At 52.8% G+C, this 26,896-nt stretch overlaps 1 protein-coding gene across 1 annotated transcript in view; it reads left to right on the top strand.

The window, feature by feature from the left end:
• Positions 1 to 26,896, top strand: part of LOC144737021 (kielin/chordin-like protein) — a 110,258-nt gene that overhangs the window by 1,508 nt on the left and 81,854 nt on the right. The window contains 5 exon segments of the mRNA XM_078619671.1: positions 15,198 to 15,449; positions 19,004 to 19,125; positions 19,127 to 19,178; positions 20,705 to 21,015; positions 23,604 to 23,676. Coding sequence (XP_078475797.1) covers positions 15,198 to 15,449; positions 19,004 to 19,125; positions 19,127 to 19,178; positions 20,705 to 21,015; positions 23,604 to 23,676 — 810 coding nt within the window.

The raw sequence follows: 26,896 nt of genomic DNA, 5'->3' as shown, positions 1-26,896 counted from the left end.
TGTTGTTTGTGAAATGGGACGATTCATGTCGTGTTTGTCTCTTAATGGGGCAGCACAGCTGCTGCATCCGTCAGGCCATCGCAGTCACTCAGCCCATTGGCACCTGCCGGGTCTGTGCCGTCACCTCCTCGTGCCAGCAGCGAGCCTTACGACACTTCACGCGGTGGCCTCGAAGTGCACCTAGCCTGGCACAAGCGCCGCGGTGACGTCACCGCCACTTGGTGGCGAACAGGCGGTTGTTGTTGTTGATGTTGTTGTTGTGTTTGGGTCCCTTTGTTTAGAGTCTCATTTAAATGTTCATCCCCATACATTCCCCGTACAATCCACACGAACTGTTTCAATATGCGTGGTTGCTGGCTGGCCGGCTGACGGGTCGGTGGTGGTGGTGGCAGTGGTGGTGGTGGTGGCGGTGATAGTGGCGGTGGTGGTGGCGGCGGTGGTGGTGGTGGTGGTTATAGTGGTGGTGGCGGTGGTGGTGGTGGCGGCGATGGTGGTGGCGGTCGCCCATCCAAGGACTGACCAGGCTCAACTTTCGCTTAGCTTTCCAGATCTCGGCAGCGGATGATGGGGTTTGGTGGGGGGGGCAGTGGGGGGCTCACCGCATCTCAAGTGTCGCGCGATCCAAGTTCTGGGTGAGAGGCGGTAATTGCCGTGGCAGTCGTGAAGATACACAGCGACTAAAAAAAGGCCACTGTGCCTTACATTGACTCTCTCTGTGTGTGTGTGTGCGTCGCGGAGCCCCGGGCACTTTCCCGACACGAAGATGTCTAAACACTTCACGTCTCAAAGATGTTTTGTCAGATACAGGGAGCATTTTATTTAACAGCAATTTTGGCCACCAAAAGAATGGGGTCTCCAGAATCCTCAACAAAGTTGCCCTTTTTAAAATGTCTCTCTCTCTCTCTGTGTCTGTTTCTCCGTCTGTCTCACTCCCTCTGTCATCCACGGCTCAAGATGTTAAAGGGTCCCGAATCACTCAACTCCTCAAAGCTCTCTGATCACCAGGAGAGAGAGAGAGAGAAACTCCCCAAACTCTTCGTTGGGATAAACGATCGGATGCACGGTTTAGACTTTATAATTACAATTTATTATAATTCACTGTAAGTATAAATATATTATAATTATAATATTATATAATCTAATATATTGTAATTACAATATTATAATTGATAGTAATAACAATATATTATAATTACGATGTGCGGGGATTACGCAACTACTGTACCCGCAATCCAGTGACTGAGTTGAGTGGGGTGAGTGAGTTGAGTGGGGTGAGTGAGTTGACTGGGTGAGTGAGTTGAGTGGGGTGAGTGAGTTGAGTGAGTTGTGAGTGGGTGACTGAGTTGAGTGGGGTGAGTGAGTTGACTGGGTGAGTGAGTTGACTGGGTGAGTGAGTTGTGAGTGAGGTGAGTGAGTTGAGTGGGTGAGTGAGTTGTGAGTGGGTGAGTGAGTTGTGAGTGGGTGAGTGAGTTGAGTGGGGTGAGTGAGTTGAGTGGGTGAGTGAGTTGAGTGAGTTGTGAGTGGGTGAGTGAGTTGAGTGGGGTGAGTGGGGTGAGTGAGTTGACTGGGTGAGTGAGTTGAGTGGGTGAGTGAGTTGTGAGTGAGGTGAGTGAGTTGAGTGGGGTGAGTGAGTTGAGTGGGTGAGTGAGTTGTGAGTGGGTGAGTGAGTTGAGTGGGGTGAGTGGGGTGAGTGAGTTGTGAGTGGGTGAGTGAGGCATGGTGGATGAGACAAAACAGTGAGTCTCCTGCACCTCCGATTAGCAAGGTTGAGCCACGTACGGTAAGAAAGAAGTCTAACCTACATGCAGACCACGTGGGGTGAATGAAATCGAAGCTGCGAAACTGGCGGCGACAGTTAAATCATTTGCAGTGGCCATGGACGAGCTACGGGGAGGACGGCTGCCCGGCCACGGCGAGTGACCGAGTGACGGGGCATGCATCCAGCGCGCCGTGCACGGCTCGTCAATCACCCTGACCGCCGAACACCGCGCCGAGATTCTCTCGCGTGCGGTCAGCTGCGACGGACGGTGACGATCGCGATGTGCTGGCCGACGTTCGGCACTTCGGCGGTCATTGGCCCACGACTTTGCGCAAATTCCTTCGCGACGATTAGCGCCTGGAACTTCGTGGTGGGGGGGGGGGGTCAACGTAACACGGGGGTCCACGTAACACGCGCTTTCGGACGAACACAACGACGCCTCGCTGCCGATCTCGTCAAGGGGCTCGAAGCCATCGCCACGCGACACTCCGCTCATCGCCGCAGCGGCAGCGGCTTTTGGCTAAACCGTTGAATAAAAGACGGCGGTCGCCGCATCATCGCGCGGCACTTTCAGATGCTATAGACACTATACTATACACTACACTACTTTACACTACACTATACACTACACTACTTTACACTACACTATACACTACTATACACTACACTATACGACTACACACTACACTATACACTACACTACTTTACACTACACTACTATACACTACACTACTTTACACTACACTACTATACACTACACTACTATACACTACACTATAAACTACACTACTATACACTACACTATACACTACACAATACGCTACACTACTATACACTACACTATAAACTACACTACTATACACTACACTATAAACTACACTACTATACACTACACTATAAACTACACTACTCTACACTACACTATACACTACACTATAAACTACACTACTATACACTACACTATACACTACACTACTATACACTACACTATAAACTACACTACTATACACTACACTATACACTACACTATAAACTACACTACTCTACACTACACTATACACTACACTATAAACTACACTACTATATACTACACTATACACTACACAATACGCTACACTACTATACACTACACTATAAACTACACTACTATACACTACACTATAAACTACACTACTATACACTACACTATAAACTACACTACTCTACACTACACTATACACTACACTATAAACTACACTACTATACACTACACTATACACTACTATACACTACACTATAAACTACACTACTATACACTACACTATACACTACACTATAAACTACACTACTCTACACTACACTATACACTACACTATAAACTACACTACTATATACTACACTATACACTACACAATACGCTACACTACTATACACTACACTATAAACTACACTACTCTACACTACACTATACACTACACTATAAACTACACTACTCTACACTACACTATACACTACACTATAAACTACACTACTATACACTACACTATAAACTACACAATACACTACACGTTTGGTTCACCATCGGGCAACGGCGTTCACCACATCGCCGCGCGCTTTGAGAAGCGCTGCTTCTGCGGCCGTCTGGAATGCTCTTTCATCCCATATTTGGAAGCCACTGGGAGCTGTGATGCACTTTTAAATCATCATCATCTGCATTGACAAACTCATTTCTTTAGAACTGAGTTTTTTGTGTTTAGTTTGTTGTCCTTTCCCCGCACCTCCGATTAGCGCGGTTGGCTACGTACGGTGCGAAAGAAATTCAACATACAGACACGTACCACGATGTGGGCTCGTTTATTAGCCGCGTGACGAGAGAGGGAACTCCGCTCTCACTTTCTCCTCCCTCTCTCCTCTCTCTTTTTTTTACGATCAGTGGAAACAAGAAGATGCTCGGCGTAGTCGGCACTTTGCTTCGTTCATCATTTCTTTTTTCTCATCTCTCCCCTCTCTCTCTCTCCTCCCTCACTTTCTCTTCTTTTCTCTCTCCCCTCTCTCTCCTCTTTCCTCCCCCTTTCTCTCTCTCTGTCCCCTCTCCCTCTCCTCCCTCTCCTCCCTTCAAGTCGTCACTTCTCGCATTATCCGCATTTTTCGCGTAGCCTTCGGATTTAGGCGGCGCGAGACGAAATGCTTCGCTTTAGCGCGTCGCAAATTTCATCCCCACCACCAGCACCCCCAGCACCAGCACCCCCACCACCACCATCACCCACCCCTCCACCAGACATCAAAAACTCGCGGCAGGCATCAAAGACGAGCGGCAAACCTCGCTCTCCGCTAACCCCACGGGCGTTTTCTTACCCGCCCCTAACGTGGCCGTGGACGTCTGTGTCAAACACAAAGAGCTTCCTAGCTCATAGGATTTCCTCCGGAGGGAGGGAATTCCGAAGAGGAGCCGTGCGAGGGAAGAGGCGTAAAGGGACGTGTTGTGACCTGCAGTGTGGTGAGAGAGGGGGTGAGTCGCTGAGTGGGTGAGTGGCTGAGTGAGTGAGAGGTGAGTGGGTGAGAGGTGGGTGGGTAAGTGGGTGAGTGGGTGAGAGGTGAGTGAGTCGGTGAGTGAATGTTGTGACCTGCAGGGTGGTGAGAGCGTGGGTGAGTGGCTGAGTGAGTGAGAGGTGAGTGAGTGAGAGGTGAGTGAGTCGGTGAGTGAATGTTGTGACCTGCAGTGTGGTGAGAGAGTGGGTGAGTGAGAGGTGAGTGAGTAGGTGAGTGGGTGTTGTGACCTGCAGTGTGGTGAGAGAGTGGGTGAGTGGGTGAATGAGAGGTGAGAGTGGGTGAGTGGGTTTTGTGACCTGCAGTGTGGTAGCCGAGTATGTGGATGAGTGGGTGAGTGGGTGAGAGTGGTGAGCGGCGGTGCAGCGGTTAACACGCCGCGCTGCGAACCCGGCGACCCGAGTTCGATTCCCGCCCACGGCGAACACCGGTGACGATTATCTCAACCGGTCCTAGGTTGACTCAGCCTAAAACGAGTACCTGGTGCGGTGTGCAGTAAACATCGCCACTGTGGAGACAAAGGCGTTCGGACGTGGTGCTGGCCACCCACCCCTTCGCATACCGTGCCGGCCTTCATAGGCGCTGCTACTCGCGAACAGCGCTTGCCCCAACAGTCTGCTAGAGGCTACACACGCGCACACACGCACACACACACGTGCTCACTCACGGCGCTCACAGTCTCGCCACTTGAGACCTGATTCCTATCTTCAAGTGGGAGCCAGGAATTCAAACCCCCCCAAAGATCTCACGGAGGTTCGAACCGGCCGACAACGACGACTGCCCATGCCCGGATGTTCCGACGCGAGTTAAACACGTAGTAGGAGGAGGATTTCGCGGCCAAATTCATCCATGATAGACGTTGTTTGTTGGGTTAGATCGCGTAAATATATGTGTGTCGTTAAAACCCGCCACCACCCGACACAGCCAACTTGTGAGGGGTTTGTCACGTGAACAGAACGTGGCCAATTCGTTACTAGTACAGCACTAGTGTGTAGTGTGGTGTATAGTGTAGTATACTAGTACAGCACTAGTGTATAGTGTAGTGTATAGTGTGGTGTATAGTGTAGTATACTAGTACAGCACTAGTGTATAGTGTAGTGTATAGTGTAGTGTACTAGTACAGCACTAGTGTATAGTGTAGTGTGTAGTGTAGTGTATAATAGTGTAGTGTATAATGTAGTATACTAGTACAGCACTAGTGTATAGTGTAGTATATAATGTAGTATACGAGTACAACACTAGTGCATAGTGTAGTGTATAATGTAGTATACTAGTACAGCACTAGTGTATAGTGTAGTGTGTAGTGTATAGTGTATAGTGTAGTGTGTAGTGTAGTGTATAGTGTAGTGTATAGTGTAGTATACTAGTACAGCACTAATCGGTTGTGTGTTGGAGAGCCAAGCCACAACTTTACAATCTGAGTACGACGTCGTTTCGATTGTTCATCAAAGCAGCTCCGTAGCGGATGGGGGTGAGAGAGAGGGGGGGGGGGTGAGAGGGGGTGAGAGGGGGGGAGAGTGGGGGGATGGGGGGTGAGAAGGGGGGGAAATCAGAACCAGAAGTTTATTTCCCACCGATAAACATCGTGTTATATTTTGATACTGCCAAAAAAATAACATCTTCTCATCATAGATGCGGCATTGTCTTTGAGACTGACTGATTCACTAGCAGTGTCAGGCCAGAGAACGACGCCAAAAAGCCGCACGTGTCGGAACATTTGTAGCTCTGCGTGAGCAGCTACAGCATGGGACAACTTTTTGGGCAGCATCAAAATGCGGCAATACAACAGGAGTTGTGTTAAGATGTCCAAACGCCAAATAAACATCCTTTGCTAGGAATCAAGTTCGAATTAACCACCACACAGTACTTGGTGGTGAACGTGCAAACACACATGCTGTGATAATGATTTGATGCGTCGCCTTTAAAACTGATTGGCCTACACCAGAGAAAGTAGACTTCTTCATGGCCTAGTCTCGCCTGCAGTGTCAGGCCAGAGAACGACGCCAAAAAGACGAACAGCACCAGGGCAATGCACGTGTCGGAGCATTTATAATATACAGGCCGCTGTCCCCGTGATTAATTTGTGTTGTTGATGATGTACCTTCTCAAAAACAAATCTGTCCGTGTCTCGCACCCCCAGAAAGGGCATCAGGGAGGGTGCTGAATTCACCCCATGGTTCAGAACCACCGTGCTATAAAGGCTCTCCCCTCCCTGCTAAGTTATACAAATGATAAGCAGACAATTCGCCAAATCCTCACCGCGATCTGTTCCGCCAATAACAACCGCCACTAACCAATAAGTGACGGTGAGGTCACCACGGCGCCCGTGCCAGGCCAGGTGCACTTTGAGGCTATCACGTGAAGAGTCGAAGGCTCAATGCTGGCGGGAGGCCACGGGACAGACCCAGCAGGTGCCATGGGTTGGCTGACTGAGATGGCTGGCAGATGCACCACCTGTACCCCCTACTGTGCATTTTATCCGCCCTGGCGCTCCGCTCGTTGTTGTGAGCGCCGCCTCATCTGCCCCCCGTTGTTGGTGGAAAGGCGACGGCCTCCAACTGCCCAGTAGCAGCGTCCTTCACGCACGCAGGCTACTTGGGAGTGCGTAATGTTAACAGCATTGGTACAACACGAGCGAAAATCATCTTGAAACGGTTTCGACCTGACAGTGTCTCATCAGTGAATGAACTCCCCGGGTGTTTAGAGGCAAGGGTCCTCCTATACGCAAGATATGGGTCATAGTTCAACACAATCCCCTCTAATACACAACACAAAATCATAGCTGTCAACCCATAGGGTTTTACCGCGTATTCTTGTGCAGGGAAATTGATCATGAGGGCGCTGTCTTTCCCGACAGCCCTGTTCTTCAACTGAGGACGGCTGCTTGCGTTGTGGCCGAAACGTCGTTGAGAATTATTATAATGTTTAATTTGTATTATTTCATTATTTCCCTTCTACGTGACTTTACCGAAAGAACCAAGAATGAGAACGGGGAAATTGAGTTTTGAGGTCCATACGGCGTTACAGCCGTTCCAATGCGGGCAACAAACATTTTTGTTGTTGTCTGTGTTTCTCCCTTGTGATGGGACTTTGCAGGATGAACGTTGAGATGTATAAGGGGGCACGGGGGGTCTGACTCGGTCTGTAGTAAGGTCGAGGCACTGATAAGGGGTTCACAGCTATGCGAAATAAGCATCGCTTATTTATTTATTTCCCTCGTCTATCTGGTGCTCGCACTGCGTGAAGGTCACGCATTAAATCATTCGCTAAATAACTCATCTGCCACGCCATCGTCGATGATTTCAGTGCTAAACTAAACATTTTTTTATTATACCAGGGAAGGCCCCACTTTTTTTGTCAGAAGCGATCCCTGACCATCACAAATCATAAGCCAAACCCAGTGGCTCGTGACCGTCACCACCACCACCACCACGTGTGGAAACTGTTATGGGGCCGTCCATAAATGACGTCACGCGGTTTTGGACGATTTTTTACCCCCCCCACACGGCGTCACAAAAAGTCAGACCCTCCCTCAAATATGACGTCACAAAACCATATTTCCATTTTGAAAATAAAACATGCTTCAAATCGCTTTAAACTATTGTCATTGTAGTGCGTATTTAATGTGGCGCTGCACTCTGATGTTGTAGGAGTGTTGTTATAACAATTAGTGTTGTTGTAACAATTCTATATTTATTTAAAGTTTCGCATTTTGATGTGACGTCACATTTCTCAACCCCCCCCCCTCGTCACACATCGTCACAAATGTCTCACCCCCCAACCCCCTAGGTGCGTGACGTCATTTATGGACGGCCAAAATACTCTAAAACACGCGCGTTGTTGTTGTTGATTTCTAAAGACCGGGAGGAGAAAGCAAAGTCCACAAACCCGACGATGCTGTCACCTTCCCTCGTCTCTGACGATCATCACCACGTTGCTTGTTGGACTCATCCCATCAGCCCAGAGGTCGCAAACGGGTTTTGATTCCTTACCCGTACCCGTACCGGGCCGCACCAGGGTCGCAAATGGGTACCCGTTCCCTACCCGAAATGAGTGACAAACGGTTACTCACCAGTGACTCACGGCCTACCCGTACCCGGCCGCACCAGGGTCGCAAACGGCTACCCGTACCCGTACCCGGCTGGGTACGGGTAGCCGGGTATCGGGTAGGGTACGGGTATCGGGTACCCCGTTGCGACCTCTGCATCAGCTGCAGGGCCCGCGGTGATGTGGAGCCGCGCATGTTGCAGCCACCCCCACGTGGTGGTGACGGGGCGGGGGGGCGATCTGCCGCGGTGCTTGGGCCCAACGTTGGCCCGTGGTTGGCCCAACGTTGACCCAAAACGTTCAGCGTTCATTGGGGACGGGAGGGTTTGGGTATGGGGGGGGGGCTATACAAAAAAAATGTGCAAATGAGCAACAATTAGGGGAGGGGGGCTGAGAGCACAGAGGCGGAGGGCGTTGTGAGCCTTGGTCGTTATCAGCGGTTAACATTCTCTAGTTTTAGAGTTTAATGTTTTGTTTACAGTGGAGTTTTTTTTTCTTCCATTTCACATTGACCGTGCCCGTGGGCCCTTGGTCTGGCTTTTTGAGCATCTTGAATTAACACTGAACCCTGTGGGAGCCTTGGTCTGGTTCTATGAGCCTCTTGAATTAACACTGAACCCTAGGGGAGCCTTGGTCTGGCTCTATGAGCATCTTGAATTAACACTGAACCCTAGGGGAGCCTTGGTCTGACTCTATGAGCCTCTTGAATTAACACTGGACCCTGTGGGAGCCTTGGTCTGGCTCTATGAGCCTCTTGAATTAACACTGAACCCTGTGGGAGCCTTGGTCTGCCTCTATGAGCCTCTTGAATTAACACTGAACCCTAGGGGAGCCTTGGTCTGGCTCTATGAGCCTCTTGAATTAACACTGAACCCTAGGCGAGCCTTGGTCTGCCTCTATGAGCCTCTTGAATTAACACTGAACCCTAGGGGAGCCTTGGTCTGGCTCTATGAGCCTCTTGAATTAACACTGAACCCTAGGCGAGCCTTGGTCTGGCTCTATGAGCCTCTTGAATTAACACACACATACACACATACATACACACACACATACGGGAACGAGGCTGTGAAAAGAAGTCAAGGGCCGCGTTTGGCCCGCGGCGTTTCGTCGATTCCACCGTGGCCCCTGACGGGAGACGTCAAGTGGGCGGCAGACGGAGAGAGCCAGGAGAGAGAGAGAGAGAGCCAGGGAGAGAGAGCCAGAGAGAGAAAAAAAGAACAAAAAAGAAAAAAAGAGAGGGAGAACGAGAGGGGGTAGAGAGAGATGGGGGGCAGAGACGGGGGGGGGGGGTACATAAAGCAAAGATTAAAAAAACAAAATGATGAACGAAGCAAAGTGCCAACTACACCGAGCATCTTCTTGTTTCCTCTGATCGTAAAAAGAGAGAGAGAGACGGAGAGAGTGTGAGTGAGTGAGAGAGAGTGTGAGTGAGAGTGCGAGTGAGAGAGTGAGTGAGAGTGCGGGAGAGAGTGTGAGTGAGAGACGGAGAGAGTATGAGTGAGAGAGTGTGAGTGAGAGTGCGAGTGAGAGAGAGTGTGAGTGAGAGTGTGAGTGAGAGTGCGAGTGAGAGAGAGTGTGAGTGAGAGTGCGAGTGAGAGAGAGTGTGAGTGAGAGTGCGGGAGAGAGTGCGAGTGAGAGAGAGAGAGCCAGACTGATGGCATCCCCCGATAAGAGGCTTTAAGCAGCTGGACGTGAATGTCCCCCCCCCCCCGCCGGGGGGCACCCGAAGTAGGGAATGTGTCGGCTGGTTCTACAGGTTTTCGTTTTTTGTTTTTACACCACTGGCCCGAGCCGAGTGGAGAGAGAAAAAATATCCAAATACGAGAGGAGCCAACGCGTCTCTCTGGCTGCGAACGAGTACCGTTGAACAAGGACCGTTGCCCGAAACGTTATTTTTTTAAAAAAATGTTGATACTTCTTTCGGCACAGCTGATGGAGGCGCGGAGGCAACGACTTCCAATTTCGCATTCGGGTGGGTCGTGGCCAGACAACAGAGCAAGCGGAGTCGTGTGGACTTCCCCACAGATCTGGCTGTCTGCCTGATGAAGCCGGTTGTAATTACTGGTGAAACGTCGGACTCGGATTGTAAATGTTGTGGCTTGGCTCGCCAACACACCGGTGTGCTGTACTAGTACACTACACTATACACTACACTATACACTACACTATACACTAGTGCTGTACTAGTATACTACACTATACACTACACTACTATACACTACGCTATACACTACACTATACACTAGTGCTGTACCAGTATACTACACTATACACTACACTACACACTACACTACTATACACTAGTGCTGTACTAGTATACTACACTATACACTACACTATACACTAGTGCTGTACTAGTATACTACACTATACACTACACTATATACTACACTATACACTACACTATACACTACACTATACACAAGTGCTGTACTAGTATACTACACTATACACTACACTACTATACACTACACTATACACTAGTGCTGTACTAGTGACGAATTGGCACGTTCTGTTTACGTGACAAACCTTACTAGTTGGCTGTGTCGGGTGTTGGCGGGTTTAACGACACATTTATATTATGGATGTATCATCGTCATCGTCGCTGCCGTGATGATGTCTTCTTCTTGGTATGTGTAGATGGGGGGGCATTGCATCGTCCGTGGCACATTGTACCATGGCCTCTGTTCTGGATGAGCCCACACAGTCGCACGCTACCGCTGCAGAGTTGTGAATATTCCATTTGTGCATCAACTATCCGCATCTGGTTTCACTAACCCCAATCACTACCCCTACCCTATATCACTACCCCAACCCCTATCACTACACCTATCACTACCCCAACCCCTATCACTCCCCCTATCACTACCCCTATCACTACCCCTATCACTACCCCAACCCCTATCACTCCCCCTATCACTACCCCTATCACTACCCCAACCCCTATCACTACCCCTATCACTACCTCTATCACTACCCCAACTCCTATCACTCCCCCTATCACTACCCCTATCACTATCCCTATCACTACCCCTATCACTATCCCTATCACTACCCCTACCCTATATCACTAGCCCAACCCCTATCACTACTCCTATCACTACCCCTACCCTCCGGTTCCTTCCCCTCCACGTTTAGAATCAACAGCACCACGCGTTTAGAGCATTTGGCTACTACTCTACATTCCCACACGACGACGACGATGATGACGACGACGATGACGACGACGATGACGACGACGATGACGACGACGATGACGACGACGATGACGACGACGATGACGACGACGATGACGACGACGATTACGACGACGATGACGACGACGATGACGACGACGATGACGACGATGATGATAATGAGTCGACTTCGACGTCTCTAATCCGCCGGCATCTCCTCGTAGCCGTCGCCGCGTGCTCCGTAGCCCTTCCCGTTGAGTCTGCGTGAGAAAACACAAATTGACCGAACCCGCTCGTCGTCAACGCCTGCGCGTGTGGTGTCGCCACGGTGGCCGGGCAGGATGTTGACTACCTCGCCTGGTGTACAGGAGGTCGTTGGTTCGATCCCAAACCCTGACGCCTACTGCTGTATATTTGGAGTTTGCGTCTCTCTCTCATCACGGTGGCCAGGGAGATGTTAACTACCTCGCCTGGTGTACAGGAGGTCGTTGGTTCGATCCCAAACCCTGACGCCTGCTGCTGTCTATTTGGAGTTTGCGTGTCTCTCTCTCACCATCACCACGGTGGCCAGGGAAATGTTAACTACCTCGCCTGGTTTGCAGGAGGTCGTCGGTTCGATCCAAAAACCCTGACGCCTGCTGCTGTATATTTGGAGTTTGCGTCTCTCATCATCATCACGGTGGCTAGGAGATGTTAACTACCTCGCCTGGTATGCAGGAGGTCGTGGGTTCGATCCCAAACCCTGACGCCTGCTGCTGTATATTTGGACTTTGTGTGTCTCTCTTTTTCCCCATGCGTGGGTTTCTCTCCGTGTCCTACTCCGGTTTTCACGTTCCGATCAACGTCACCACGTGTTTACAAGTGTTCGGCCGCTGTACATTTCCACGTGATGATGACCGGCCACTTCGTCGGGCTATCATTCGTGATGGCCAGGTCGCTTCTGAATGAGAGCTACATAGCTCAGTCCGCCTTCTTACCTGGTAAATATAAAAACATGGTTTAGTTTAAATAGCTTCGTTTGGTTCGGGACAGCAGCCACTCGGCACCCACGTTCTCTCGGATGGCGCGGCACCGGCGAGTTTTCCTTGCCAGCAGCGAATAGTTTAAAAATTGCGGCGATAATGGATGTACACACAGAGAGAGAGACAGAGGGGGGAGAGAGAGAGGGGGGGGAGGAGGCCGTGTGCTCGGTGGCAAATGACGGGGAGCTCTGCATGCTGATATGAGCTACCCGTCGGAGGCCGTCGGACTGCGAGAAGGGCTGCGTGCAGAACGAGAGAGAGAGCGAGCAAGCGAGGGTTACATAAAGCCCCGTTAAAAAAAAAACATTTTACGAAATGATGAACGAAACAAAGTGCCGAATACACCGAGCATCTTCTTGTTTCCACTGATCGTAAAAAAAAGAGAGTGACCGAGAGAGTGACCGAGAGAGTGAGCGAGAGGTGGGGGTTTACATAAAGCAAAGTAAAAAAATACGAAATGATGAACGAAGCAAAGTGCCGACTACACCGAGCATCTTCTTGTTTCCACTGATCGTAAAAAAGAGAGGGCAGGAGGAAGATGAAGAGAGAAGAGAGAAATGAGGAGAGGGTAGAGGGAGGAGAGGAGGGGAGAGAGAATGTTTGGGCAAGAGACATGGGGGGAGGGAGGAGAGAGAGGGAAAGGAGAGATGGGAGAGGTGGGAGTAAGAGGAGATGGAGCGGATAGAGAGAGAATTTGCGTAGAGAGACTTTGACTTTTAAACAACTTTTATTGCCGCCAGCAGCAACAGCACTGGAGGCGATTTCGATATGAAATGCACAAAGTCACCAGTAAACAAATGAAAATAAACGCTACAAATCCACGCGCTGTGGTGTTCAAAGCACCGCGCACAACACGAAAGAAAAGCCACGTGGTGGTGGTTGTGGTGGTCATCGCGCACGCCACGGTGACGAGCGAGCGCTTCAGAAGGTGATCACGAGGGTACCGTCCACGCTGGTACAGAGAGGGGCTTGTCCGGCTCCCCAGCGTTCGAAGAAGACGTGCACATCACCGGCATGTGTGTGGTATGCATGCGAGGAGGGGGGGGGGTAGAGAGAGGGGGTAGAGAGTGAAATCTTTTGTGAAATCTTTCATTTAAAAAGGGGGGAGGTTTACATAAAGCAAAGCATAAAAAAAAAACTAAATGATGAACGAAGCAAAGTGCCGACTACACCGAGCATCTTCTTGTTTCCTCTGATCGTAAAAAAGAGAGGGATGGAGAAGCAGGAGAGACAGAGAGATGAAGAGAGGATGGAGGGGAGAGTGAATGTCATTAACTTTGACGAGTTGAGTAATTATATACCTCCACGAAGATGGAGTGAAACGATGGCTTGCCGCACCGCCCTCTCCACCGGTCACCTCCGGCCACTTGGCCAGGAGTGGAAATTCCACATTCCTGTGGCGGGGGGGGGGGCAGGTCCATCCACAGTGAAGCTAAATTCCCACGAGCAATTCTCGTCGCATGAGACTCAGGAGGAGCGATTGAGCCGGGCTGGTGGCACGTGTCACTGAACGCGAAGGTTGATGGATCACGTAGAGACTTCCAGTACGCTCACCGAGGTTAAGAACCAGGCTACAGTCTACATTATAGACTTCCAGTACGCTCACCGAGGTTAAGAACCAGGCTACAGTCTACATTATAGACTGTCAGTACGCTCACCGAGGTTAAGAACCAGGCTACAGTCTACATTATAGACTGCCAGTACACTCACCGAGGTTAAGAACCAGGCTACAGTCTACATTATAGACTGCCAGTACGCTCACCAAGGTTAAGAACCAGGCTACAGTCTACATTATAGACTGCCAGTACACTCACCGAGGTTAAAAACCAGGCTACAGTCTACATTATAGACTGCCAGTACACTCACCGAGGTTAAGAACCAGGCTACAGTCTACATTATAGACTGCCAGTACGCTCACCAAGGTTAAGAACCAGGCTACAGTCTACATTATAGACTGCCAGTACACTCACCGAGGTTAAAAACCAGGCTACAGTCTACATTATAGACTGTCAGTACGCTCACCGAGGTTAAGAACCAGGCTACAGTCTACATTTTAGACTGCCAGTACACTCACCCAGCTTAATAACCAGGCTACAGTCTACATTATAGACTGCCAGTACACTCACTCTGATTAAGAACCAGGCTACAGTCTACATTAGTGTTTTTTGTTTTTTATTTGTATTATTTTTATTCACTTTATTATTATAATTTATCTATCTACGTGACTTTACCAAAAGAACCAAAGAATACGTGTTGCGCTCCGGCTTTTCCGGTTTCCTCCCGGACGAAGCCAAACACTCGTTGAACGGAATCGACCAAAAGGAGATGTCAACTACGTTGAACCCCCCCCCCCCAAACAAAAATCTTTGTTAATACTAATAGGGTGTTTCCCCTTTTTTCTGGCAACAAAACTGACACCTTTTGCAAGGAATCATGTTTACATTGATCACAATACTTGCAGTCAAATGCAAAAAAAAAACAATACTCTGATAATTTATGCATTGTCCTTGAAAATGATTGGTCCACACCAGAGACAGCTTTCTTTAGAGCCTAGTCTCATATGGTGTTCGACCAGATGACGCCAAAAATCATTGTTGACAAACATCGCCATCATTGACTCCGCCAATGAAATTTAACACTTTCCGCTGCCCCCCCCCCCCCCGACAGAGATGGACCTGCTGGCGCTGCTGCACGTGAGCGGGTCCCTACGCGGCGTCAGCGCGCTGCCCGCGTCTCCCTCGGAGCCCGGCGGCGCCTTCAAGCTGCGCCGCGCCACCCCAGAGCTGGCGCTGGCGCCCCGGGAGGCGGCGCGGCTCGCCGCGGGCCTGCGGAGACGCGGCAGCCTGGGCCTCGCCTTCTGGGCCAAGCAGGCACGCGGCAACGCGGGCGCCATCTTCTCCATCGGTGGCGGCGGCGAAGGTGACGCTTCTCGCACCGCGACGAACGGCGCCCGCCTGCGCCGTGGGTGACCCCCTTTGACCCCCCCCCCCCACCACTACCACCACCCCCGGACGGTCCCCGTGACGGTGGCAGGGATTGTGTAGGGGGCGCCACAGGGTCTAGGAGATGTTGACTATCTCGCCTGGCGCACAGGAGGTCGTGGGTTCGATCTCGACCCTGACGCTTGCTGCTGTATATTTGGAGTTTACGGCTCTCTCTCATCATCATCATCATCACTGCGGTGGCTAGGAGATGTTAACTACCTCGCCTGGTGCACAGGAGGTCGTGGGTTCAATCCCGACCCTGACGCCTGCTCTATATTTGGAGTTTACGGCTCTCTCTCTCATCATCATCATCACTGCGGTGGCTAGGAGATGTTAACTACCTCGCCTGGTGCACAGGAAGTCGTGGGTTCAATCCCGACCCTAACGCCTGCTGCTGCTGTATGTTTGAAGTTGATTTTTCTCCGGGTCCTCCGGTTTATCCCTCCACATTTATTGGAGTATTCGGCTGCTGTACATTTCCACATATGCCACTGCATTGGCGGCCTCGTTTTTGGGCTTCTCCTGCAGTTTCCCGCACAGTTCTGGCACGTACGTTGAACTTCTTTCGCACCATACGTGGCCAACCACGCTCATCGGGCGACTATAGCAATCTACCTGGTGTTGATTCAGAAGCAGACCGAGGCTGGACCGGTTCGGATGTGTGGTGGAAAACAGCGAAACCCCTGCCCGCAACTCATTCTGGCGGAATGCCGTCAGCGAGAAAGAGCTCCCAAGAGACCCCCCCGCCCCACGCTCCCACCGCGTCTCCCGGGTGTTTTGGCCTACTCTTTCACGCTGGCCAGACCTGCCCATCGGCTGGCCATCTTGTCTCGCCGTTCATATCGCTGGGTCGACGCGGGGCGCCTCAGGCATGTTTTGCCACACACTCGCCCCACGTCGTTCCAGCTGCCGCGCGCTGTCCGGCACGTGGAATCGAACTGTCCGGCGCGATGACCGTTGCACCGCGCGGCAGCAGCGAGACGTGTCCAGCGGTTGATTATTATCGGCCGGGTCTATCCGGGTCAGCGACCCTGAAAAATGTATTTCCGTACACCCAGCACACCACGTCCAGTATACCTATCGCGACGACGCTGGGGCACCACTCCTCACGGCGCGCTGCCTGCCGCGGTCGACAAAGCGACCCGGACAATATTTAGGGAGACGTTAGACCCCGGACATAATGTAACTTCACGTGGCAAGCGCAAAGTGTACTTCTCGCTACGACTGATCCCGTCAAGGAGCGTAAACCATCATCATCGGCCATTCTCACAGCAGCGGCTTTTGGCTCAGCCATCGCACAAAGACGGTGGTCGCCGCATCACCGCGCGCTTCCCGATGCGCTTCTGCGGCCACCTGGAACGCTGTTCCTTCTGATATTAAGAAGCCACTGGAGCTATGCACTTTTAAATCATCGAGACTGAAAACTCATTTGTTTCCAGCTGCTTTTTGTTTGTTTTCCTTCCCCCGCACATCCGATTAGCACGGTTGGCGACGTACGGTGCAAAAGAAGTTCAACATAGATGCGTAACTTAGCACGACTTCACCTAACGTAACGGAACCTTACTTGTACTCAACACAACCCATTGTAACTCACCATAACTCAACCGAAATGAACACCTCCGATTAGCACGTTTGGCCATGTGCGGTGCGAAAGAAGTTCAACGTACAATTCATAACGCGACCTAACTCTACGCAACTTAACGTAGCGCAACTTAACGCATAACGCGACCTAACTCTACGCAACTTAACGTAGCGCAACTTAACGCGACGCAACGGCGCGGGTGCCCGATGGCCCGGAGCGGAGGGTCAAGGTCCGTGGGCTTGCGGTTGTCCTGAGCGAGCAGGGGACGGCGTGCGCCGGGGTGCAGAGGTCAAGGCTCGGAGGTCAAGGCGTGTGTTGGTTACCGTTGGGAGACGATGCTCAGGCGGGTGGGGGTTTAGGTTATTCTAACAGCGAGGTCGGGAGCTATGGCCGGGAGATGTTAAACACTTTGTGCTCGGGGCGGGGTGGGGGGCGGTTGGACATGAAGATGCTGAACTCATCATCTTGGTTCTTTCGGTAAAGTCACGTAGAAGGGAAATAATAAAAGAATAAAAATAAAACATAATACAATATATTTTAATTTTTTAATTTTATTATTTCCCTTCTACGTGACTTTACCGAAAGAACCAAGAAGATGAATCCCTGCAGTCACGAAAGCTTTAAATCGAAAGATGCTGAACGTTCGGCGGGTGTTTAAGAAGAGAAATGAAGGTTCGGCCTTAGCGGGGATTCGTTTCAGGCCGGGCTTGTCTGGGGGTTGGAGGTCACGGGGGGCGTGTGGTGGGGGCGGGGGGGGGGATTTAGGCAGCCCCTGGAAAATCTTTCGTGAGAAATGAAGCGGCGCCGCGTGTCATCGTCGGGGGGGGGTAGGGTAGTGGGGGTACTGGGGCTGGTGGCGAGAGAACGAGTGGGTGCGGGAAGGGGTCAAGGGGTCACGTGAGCTCGAGTCAGCGCCGCAGATAAGAGTTCGAGATTACGAGGCGGCGGCGGCGGCCGTGAGGGTCGCGCCATAGCGACGACGACGGCGGACGGACTCGGCCTAACGAGCGCGATGACAGCTCGTTTAGCCACGAGCAGCAGGGCCACTGCCGAGCTGAAGCAGCAGCAGCAGCCGCAGTAGCAGCAGCAATAGCAGCAGAAGCAATAGCAGCAGAAGCAGCAGGTGGCCACGATGATCGCCGCCCCGTGCGCGCAGTCTGCTCCTCCTGTCGCGCGGCGGTGGTGGTAGTTGCGTTCCTGAAGGACACACCGCGTCATGGGAAAATTTGCGTTCTCATGAATGATTAATATATAACGTGGGGTAACGCGCGCGAGATGCGTACGCAGGCCGGGCGACGACCGAGGCGCGTGGGGAGCGTCTAGAAGCATCCAGCAGCATCCCGCACTCGCGTGATGACGATGCTACGCCGAGCCAGCCGCTACGACCACCGCTTCCGTTGGCTCGATCGCGCTACGTCCAATTGGCGATCGCGTTATATTAAACAAAAACGTGTACCCCGATACGTTCATCACCGCGATACAGCCAGTTGGCGTTGTGACAACAACGAGCGTTTTGCAGGAGGGAACGGATCACACTCCTGATCCGACCGTTTGCGGTGTCAATTAAAAAAAATGTTTAATATAGAAAATTATCTCGCGAAAAATGTTTCACCGCACACGTAGAGTTGGCCCCCTTCCGTCTCTCCCACGACGTCGCGGGGATCTGCCAACGTCCGGGAAAATCAAATATACAGCAGCAGGCGTCGTCAGGGTAAGGATTGAACCCACGACCTCCTGCGTACCAGGCGAGGTAGTTAACATCTCCCAGCCACCCTCAAAAACGGGGGGCGTCCGCCAGGATTCGGACCGGCGGAACCGCGGCAAACAAAGCGGTGAAGGGAATCCGCCGCGGGGGCCGCCACCGCGCCACCGGCGACCTCACCCATTCCGCGTTGTCACCCGCACAGCCGGAGCCGACGACGTCGCCGCAAGCGGCGGTCACGACGACCACCCGCTGCTCGAGCTGTGGTCGAGCTACCGGGCGGACGCGCTGCGCCTGCACTACCGCTCGGCCAGGGGCACCGTGCGGGGGGGGCAGCCCGGCGAGCCTCACCTTCCCCGGCGGCTCCCCCTTCTTGAGAGGTGAGCGCCTCCGTGGGCAGCGTGCCACCTCTCGCTTGTGTTACGCAGACTACAGCAGCCCGGATCCATTGAGGCCCTACCTCCCTCTTTCTCCCCTCCTTCCTCCCTCACCCCCCTCCCTCCCCTCCCTCCCCTCCCACCCTCACCCCCTCCCTACCCCCCTCCCTCCCCTCCCTCCCCCCTCCCTCCCCTCCCCTCCCTCCCTCCCTCCCCCCCTCCCCCCCTCCCCTTTTTTCCCAAATTCCCCTCCCTCCCTCTCTCCCCTTCCTCCCTTCCCCCCCTCCCCTCCCCTCCCTCCCCCTCCTCCCCTCCCCTCCCTCCCCCTCCCTCCCCTTTCTTCCCCCCTTCCCCTCCCTCTCTCCCCTCCCCCTCCCTCCCTCCCTCCCTCCTTCTCCTTTGTGCAGGGAAATTGAGTTTTCAGGTCCATACGGCGTTACAGCCGTTTCAATGCGGGCAACAACAAAAATATAGTTTTTGTTGTCTATTTGTTTGTGTTTCTCCCTTGTGATGATGGGACTTTGTAGGATGAACGTTGAGATGTATAAGGGGCACGAGCTGACCAATAAGGTCTGAATTGGTCTGTAATAAGGTAGGGCACTGATAAGTGGTTGACAGGTTTGTAGTGGTGAGTGTACTAGTGGTGAGTGTACTAGTGGTGAGTGTAGTATAGTGAGTGTACTAGTGGTGAGTGTAGTAGTGATGAGTGTACTGGTGATGAGTGTAGTGGTGAGTGTAGTGGTGAGTGTACTAGTGGTGAGTGTACTAGTGATGAGTGTAGTGGTGAGTGTACTAGTGGTGAGTGTAGTGGTGAGTGTACTAGTGGTGAGTGTAGTGGTGAGTGTACTGGTGATGAGTGTACTAGTGGTGAGTGTAATTGTAGTGAGTGTAGTAGTGGTGAGTGTAGTAGTGGTGAGTGTAGTAGTGGTTAGTGTACTAGTGGTGAGTGTACTGGTGGTGAGTGTACTGGTGGTGAGTGTACTGGTGGTGAGTGTATTAGTGGTGAGTGTACTAGTGGTGAGTGTATTAGTGGTGAGTGTACTTGTGGTGAGTGTATTAGTGGTGAGTGTACTAGTGGTGCGTGTACTGGTGAGTGTATTAGTGGTGAGTGTACTAGTGGTGAGTGTACTAGTGGTGCGTGTACTAGTGAGTGTACTAGTGGTGAGTGTATTAGTGGTGAGTGTACTAGTGGTGAGTGTACTAGTGGTGAGTGTACTAGTGAGTGTACTAGTGAGTGTACTAGTGGTGAGTGTACTAGTGAGTGTACTAGTGAGTGTACTAGTGGTGAGTGTACTAGTGGTGAGTGTACTAGTGGTGAGTGTACTACTGATTCGGGGTTGACAGCTATGCACTCGTTTCAGTGCCAGTGGCCTCTGGCAGGAAGTTCATAACTCGGCGTAGGCAGGTCAAAAAACATCCCCCCTCCCCTCCACGTACGAACGTGAACTTCTTTCGCACCGTACGTTGCCAACCGCGCGAGTCTCTCTCCGCTGCCCCCCCTCCCTCCCCCTCCCCCACGCCCTCGCTAGATGGGCAGCAGCGCTGGGCGCGCGTGGCCCTGTCGCTGTCGCCGCGCCGCGTCGCCCTCATGGTGGAGTGCGACGCGCCGCTCGTCCTGGAGCCTCCCGCGTCGCGTCCCGGCGACGTCCTGGACCTTCGCCTGCCGCCCGCCGGGGCCCGCGTCGTCCTCTCCGGCTCGGCCGTGGGACCCTCGCGGCGACGCGCCGCCGCTGCCGCGGGGTTGGAGAAGTCGGGAAGGTCGGAGGAGAGGTCGCGGAAACGCGAGGGCGGCCGGGGCGATGCGGCGTCGGCTGCCCGAGTCGCGGCCGGCAAGTTTGTGGTGAGTTCCCCCGCGGTGGCGTGCGGAGATACGGCGGCGGGCGCCGGCGAGATGTTAACTACCTCACCTGATTCGCAGGAAGTCGAGGGTTTGATCCCCTAAACCCTGACGTTTGGTGTCATTTGGAGTTTGCGTGTCTCTCTCTCATCATGACCACGGTGGCCAGGCAGGTTGTTAACTACCTCGCCTGATACGCAGGAGGTCGAGGGTCCGATCCCGACCCTGACGCCCGCTGTGTATTTGGAGTTTGCGAATCTGTCTTTCTCTCTCTCCCCGTGGTCGCGTGGATTTTTCTCCGGGTCCTCCGATGGTTTTCCCCTCCACATTTAGGATCGACGTCATGCGTTTAGAGTATTTGGCTGCTATGAATTTCCACGCGATGATGATAATGATGATGAGCCACTTCGTTAGTCCATCACTTGTGGCCAGGTCGCTTCTGAAAGAAAGAGCAACATGGCTCGGTGGGGCCTTACCTGGTAAAATAAACAAAAAACTTTAATCTTCTTGGTTCTTTCGGTAAAGTCATGTAGAAGGGAAATAATAAAATAATAAAAATAAAACATAATAAAATAATTCTCACACTGCACCAAGTACTTATTTAAGGCTGAGTCGACGTAGGGGAGGCCCAGGACTGGTTCAGATAATCGTCACCGGTATTGGCCGTGAGCGGGAATCGAACCTGGGTCGCCAGCTTCATAGCGCAGCGTAGCGCTAACCACTGCATCACCGCTCCCCGCACGCACACACACGGACTCACGGACGCAGGGCAAACTCTGACCTCTGGGGACGGCCCATCAATTCACTTTGAGCCGTTCCTGTGCGTTCTCGCTCGTAGATTGGACAACGGGAGCGTTCTGACCCACACGTCTCAGTCACGAGTGAGTGGGGTGGTGGTGGTGGTGGGTGATTGACTGTGTACACACGTTCCCGGGTCTGGAGTCTTTCCCTCTTAATCCCCCGTCTCTCGGATTGCTTCGCAGACACCCAGTGCCGCTGTTTTTGAAAGTACAAAAATCAGCCCTGGCCATAGGAATGTGGAATCGCAAACCGTGGGATCAGGACCACACCTCGCGCTTCGGCATCCGAGCACGGAAACTCTCTTGACATTAAAACAAATTAAATTAAAATGTTTCTGCCCTTAATCGTCGGTGCTTTTCGGTGGCAAGGTCACGGGACAGGTCAAGAGGTCAATGCCGCTAATCCGGAGTACGTTAGCGAGTCACCAATGGCTTCACACGAAAAACACAAAAATCACAATCATCGCGTCAAACGTGCTTCTGCGCTTAAATTGCCAAACATTCCCCGGCTCCGTGAGTCGACTTAAAACTATCGGTGGGACGTTCGTCACGTGGGGCACGGTGGATTCTGAGAAAGTGGCACCCGTCTTAACTGCGTGGGACCAGAGGCCCTGTCTGAGAGAAGGGGTGACCTCAAGACTAGTTCTTTGACATCCGCTTCCCGTGGGTCGCTCTCCAGCTCCGAGTGGACACTTCGCGTCCGTGCCAGAACGCCGTTGTTGCGCGCTCTGGATAAAGTTTTGGGGAAAATAAAATAAATGACAGACACATCATAATAATAACATTTTTATAGCCTTATATAACTGCGCAGTCGCTTGCGCCAAGTACTTATTGAACGAGTTTCTGCGAAATAATCCGACGTATATTTAATAAACGTGCGTTATAGCTCCCTTCGGAACGAGTGTTAAGCCTCAGTGAGGCCTTTACGGGTAGATAAAAATACCTCATAGGGCAGTGGTTAACCCGCCGCGCTCGGAAGCCAGCAGTCTGAGTTTCATTCCCGATCACAGCCAACATCGGTGGGAGCACTGGGGAGACAAAGGCGGCCGGGCGTGGTGCTGGCCAGCCACCCCCTCGTGTGCCATGCCAGCCTTCGTAGGTGCTGCTACTCGCTGACAGCACTTGCCCCAGCGGTCTGTTATTAGGAAGCCACTGGAGCAATGCACTTTCAAATTTGGTTTGAAAACGAATTTCTTTGGAACTGCTTGTTGTTGTGTTTGGTGTTGTTGTCCATCCCCCGCACCTCCGATTAGCACGGCTGGCCTACGCACGGTGAGAGAGAAGCTGTGTTGGGGATCTCTGTCTGAACGCATCTCTCTCACTCTGATGTAAACAAATATAGAGTTCAATTTTTATTTGCTATTTTATGGAGGGACTGTGTATTTTACTGTGTATTGTATTGTATTATGCGTTGTATTGTGTATTGTATGATTGTGTATTGTAATGTGTATTGTATTGTCTCGGTGTGGTCTGGGGCTGCTTGTGTTGTTCTGTTTCTGCCTTGCCCAAGCTTGGCAATTGGTGTAATTATTGCACAGCTACATAACTTCATCCATTTTTATGTATTTATTATTTAAAGTGCTTTCCTTACCTTTCCTATACGTTGCACTGCTATCGTGTTCTTGTTTTTATAGTTTGTGGTTGAAACTTTCTGATCCCGTGCCCCCTGACAGGACGTCTACTTAAAAAAAGAAAATGACGTTAAAAAAAAACACAAAGAGCTTCACAGCTCATCGGATTTCTCCAGGACTGACGAAGATTCCCACTCTGACTGTGCCCTCTGTGCTCCAGGGCTACTGGCGAATGGCGAAGATCTTCCCCGGCGGACTCAGCCGCAGGCCATGGCACTGCCCGGGCCTCCAAGGTGAACCTTACCACGACGGAGCAGCGGGGGGGGGGGGGGGGGTGTGCGAGGGGGGGGGGGCTATCAATCAATCAAAGAGCCCCCCCCCCCCCCCCAATACTGAAGTAAAATACTTTGCAGAGAGGATTTACTGAGGAGGTTGGGTTTCTTCCTCCCCTACTACGTGCCCCCTCCCCCCCCCCACGTGCCCCCCCTTCCCCTCCCCCCACGTGCCCCCCCCCTCCCCATCCGGCTCGGCTCGGTCGGCCCGCAGTTTGGGGAGAGCGTAAAACTAAAAACCCCCAAAAAATGTTGCGCGCGTGGAAATGTAAATAAAGTGAAACAAATAAAACCACGAGTGATTAATTAGGGACCCCCCCCCCCCCCCCACTTCTTTACATAAAAACAACAACAACACAACGGGCGCAGGTGGCAAGACGCCGTTTCGGGCCGGCTCCTAATTGCCGGCGTCGAAGAGCTGAGCCAGCGCCGCCGCCGCCGCTGAGAGATTCCGCAGTTAAATTTGAGAAAAATAAAGAAAAAAAGTTGGGTTAGGTGAGAGGCAAAGGGGCAGCCTCTGCAATTGCCCACTCGCGCCACTGCTGGCAGAAGGGCCCTCTCCGCTGCAGCTCACCCCCTCTTGGGCAGAGGGTGTTTGTGGCCTGCGCGCTCTCTCGCTCTCTCTCACGCTTTGTCGCGACGACCCTGCCCATCGTAGACTTGCAGAGCTGATCGGCTGCGGTGAAATGTCCACGCGTTGGCCACGTCGCTTCCGAAAAAAAGCTACCGCAATAGCTCAGTCGGGGGGCGGGGGGCCCTTACCGGGTAAAATAAAAAAAAATAGTATGAAAAATAGCGTGAAAATAGAGGCATGTTTTTTTGTGTGGCTGGAGGTGCACCCGTTCGCGCAGCTGCTGGGGGCGACGTGGGGGTCGGGGGGGGGAGATTTAAGAAAGTTGCGCCGTCGTTTCAAATGCCGCTCCGCCCGGGAGACTACGTACGTACGTTGCGTTGAACTTCTTTCGCGCCGTGCGTTGCCAAGTGCGCGCTAATCGGAGGTGCGGGGGAAGGACAACATCTGAATGAAGGGCGTTCCAGACGGCCGCAGAAGCGCATCTCAAAAGTGCTGGACGATGCGGTGACCGCCACCGTCTTTGTTCGATGAGCCAAAGTCGCTGCCGCTGCTGCTGCTGTGAAGATGAGCGGAGTGTCGCGTGGTGGTGATGGTTTATAGCTCCTGAACGAGATCTGCGGCGAGGTGTTGTGGCAGATTCGAGCTGGAATCCGAACCGGCGACGTCGGGATCGCGAGTTCCAGCGCGATGACCGTCGCGCCACGTGGCATTTTCCTAAACCTCAACATCTTAAATTCAATAACAACAACACGACGCGACCCCGCGAGCGAAGCTCAAGGCGGGTAGCGGCAGCTCGTGGGGGCAGCGGACATCCGCGAGCGAAAAGAACTCCCGACCCTGAAAGCCGCGGCGGTGACCTGCGTGGCGTGGATCGTGATCCCCGGGGCCTCCGCCAGCGCGATGATGGAGCGTGGCGCGACAGGACGAGGGGGAGGAGGAGGGCCGGGCGGTGGCGCCAGTGGTCTGAGCCACCGAGACCACGGCCCACGGATCCCCACCACCCCCACACCCCCCCACCACCCCGCTACCGACTGCGATAAGTCACCGAGGGAAGCGACGTAAAGCGGTCGGGCTGATTGATGAGCCAGCACTCACCGATTCAATCCGGTCGCTCGCTCGCTCACAGTCGGCCAGTCGCCTCCTTGCGACGCTTCTCTAGCTGCTACCAAGGTGACTGCTCCCACGAACTTCACTCACCGATTCCGTCCGGTCTCTCGCTCGCTCACGTGGTCAGGTGTTTTTTTCTCGAAGGTAAATAATCGAAAACACAAGTGAAGCTCGGGGCGACGTAAGTGACAACTTAACTTCGTTTCATCAAACCCTCTGCGTAGCTATTAACATTGAGAACCCAAGGGGTGCAAGGCTGCAGTCAAGGTGAAGAAGCACTGCGCAGATTTGCGTGCGGCAGTGATCTCGTCACGTTTCACCGGCGGAGCGTGTGACGGCGCTTGCCCCACTGTTTTCTGTTCGGTGGTAGCGGGGGGGGGGGCCTTGAGCTTCCTGGGTGCCCGGAGCTTTTGCTTGGGCCCCCCCCCCAACGCCCCTCCCCTCTCTCTCTCCGTCTCCTCGCGCTGTGCCTCTCTCCTCGTCCCAGCTGGCCTCGTCGCGTTCCGCGGCGGGGCGGTGTTTCGTTACGCGCTTTGTATTGAATTACGTTCGCTTTCGCCAGTTATGCGCTCAGAGCACACGCGCACGTGCACGCACACGCACGTGCGTGTACGTGTGCATGCGCGGAGGGCAGCAGGGCGACGCTCACAACAACGAGCGGAGCGCCAGGTGGATAAAGCGCAGCGAGTTGGCTCGGTGGGCGGGGCGGGGGGGAAGCACAGTCGGTCCACCCCACGGCACCACCCGGGTCTGTCCCGTGACCTCCTGTCGGCAGCGAGCCTTCCACATTTCACGTGGCCTCAATGTGCATCTAGCCTGGCACAAGCGCCGTGGTGATGTCAGCGCAGCCGCTGCTGTTGTGCGTGTGTGCGCTGCTGATGGAGCCGCAGCGAAACGTCGGACACCGCGCCAACAACTCAACCGCTGCGACGCTGCGACGCAACTCTCCGCAGCGGTCAGGGGGAGCCCTCTGAGACTCTGCGCGACCCCCCTGCGTTTGCGCGGCGGTACGCGCGGACTCGTGTTCAACATGAGTGCGCGCGTATGACCGGGCGTGGTGGTACATGGTGGTACGTGGTGGTACGTGGTGGTACGCAGCGGTACGCGTGGACTCGTGTTGAACACGCGTCCGCGCGTATGACCGGGCGTAGTGGTACATGGTGGTACGTGGTGGTACGCCGTGGTACGCGCGGACTCGTGTTGAACACGCGTCCGCTGCGTGCCTGCGCGCGCCTGCCGCCAGCACATGTTTAAGCTTTGTCTGAAAAATAAAAAAAATAAAGTTAATTTTGAGCGGCACCCCGGAGTAAATTGAAGCAAGATGGTGCGAGCCGGTCCCCCCGCTTTGTTCCCTTGCTTCGCGTCCCGCGGGAGAGGGTTTATTTGATACGTACGACGCCCGCGCGCTCTTATCCACGACACGCATCGATACCAAGACAAAGATCCAACACACCGCCCAGGTAGCCTGCGCGCGCAGTTGGGGCAAGTGCTGGCGGCGAC

Source organism: Lampetra planeri, chromosome 64, assembly GCF_965212315.1.
Source record: "Lampetra planeri chromosome 64, kcLamPlan1.2.h2, whole genome shotgun sequence".
Taxonomy (NCBI): Eukaryota; Metazoa; Chordata; class Hyperoartia; order Petromyzontiformes; family Petromyzontidae; genus Lampetra; species Lampetra planeri.
Note: the sequence above shows the minus strand (reverse complement) of the source record. Positions and strands in the feature narration are given on the sequence as shown.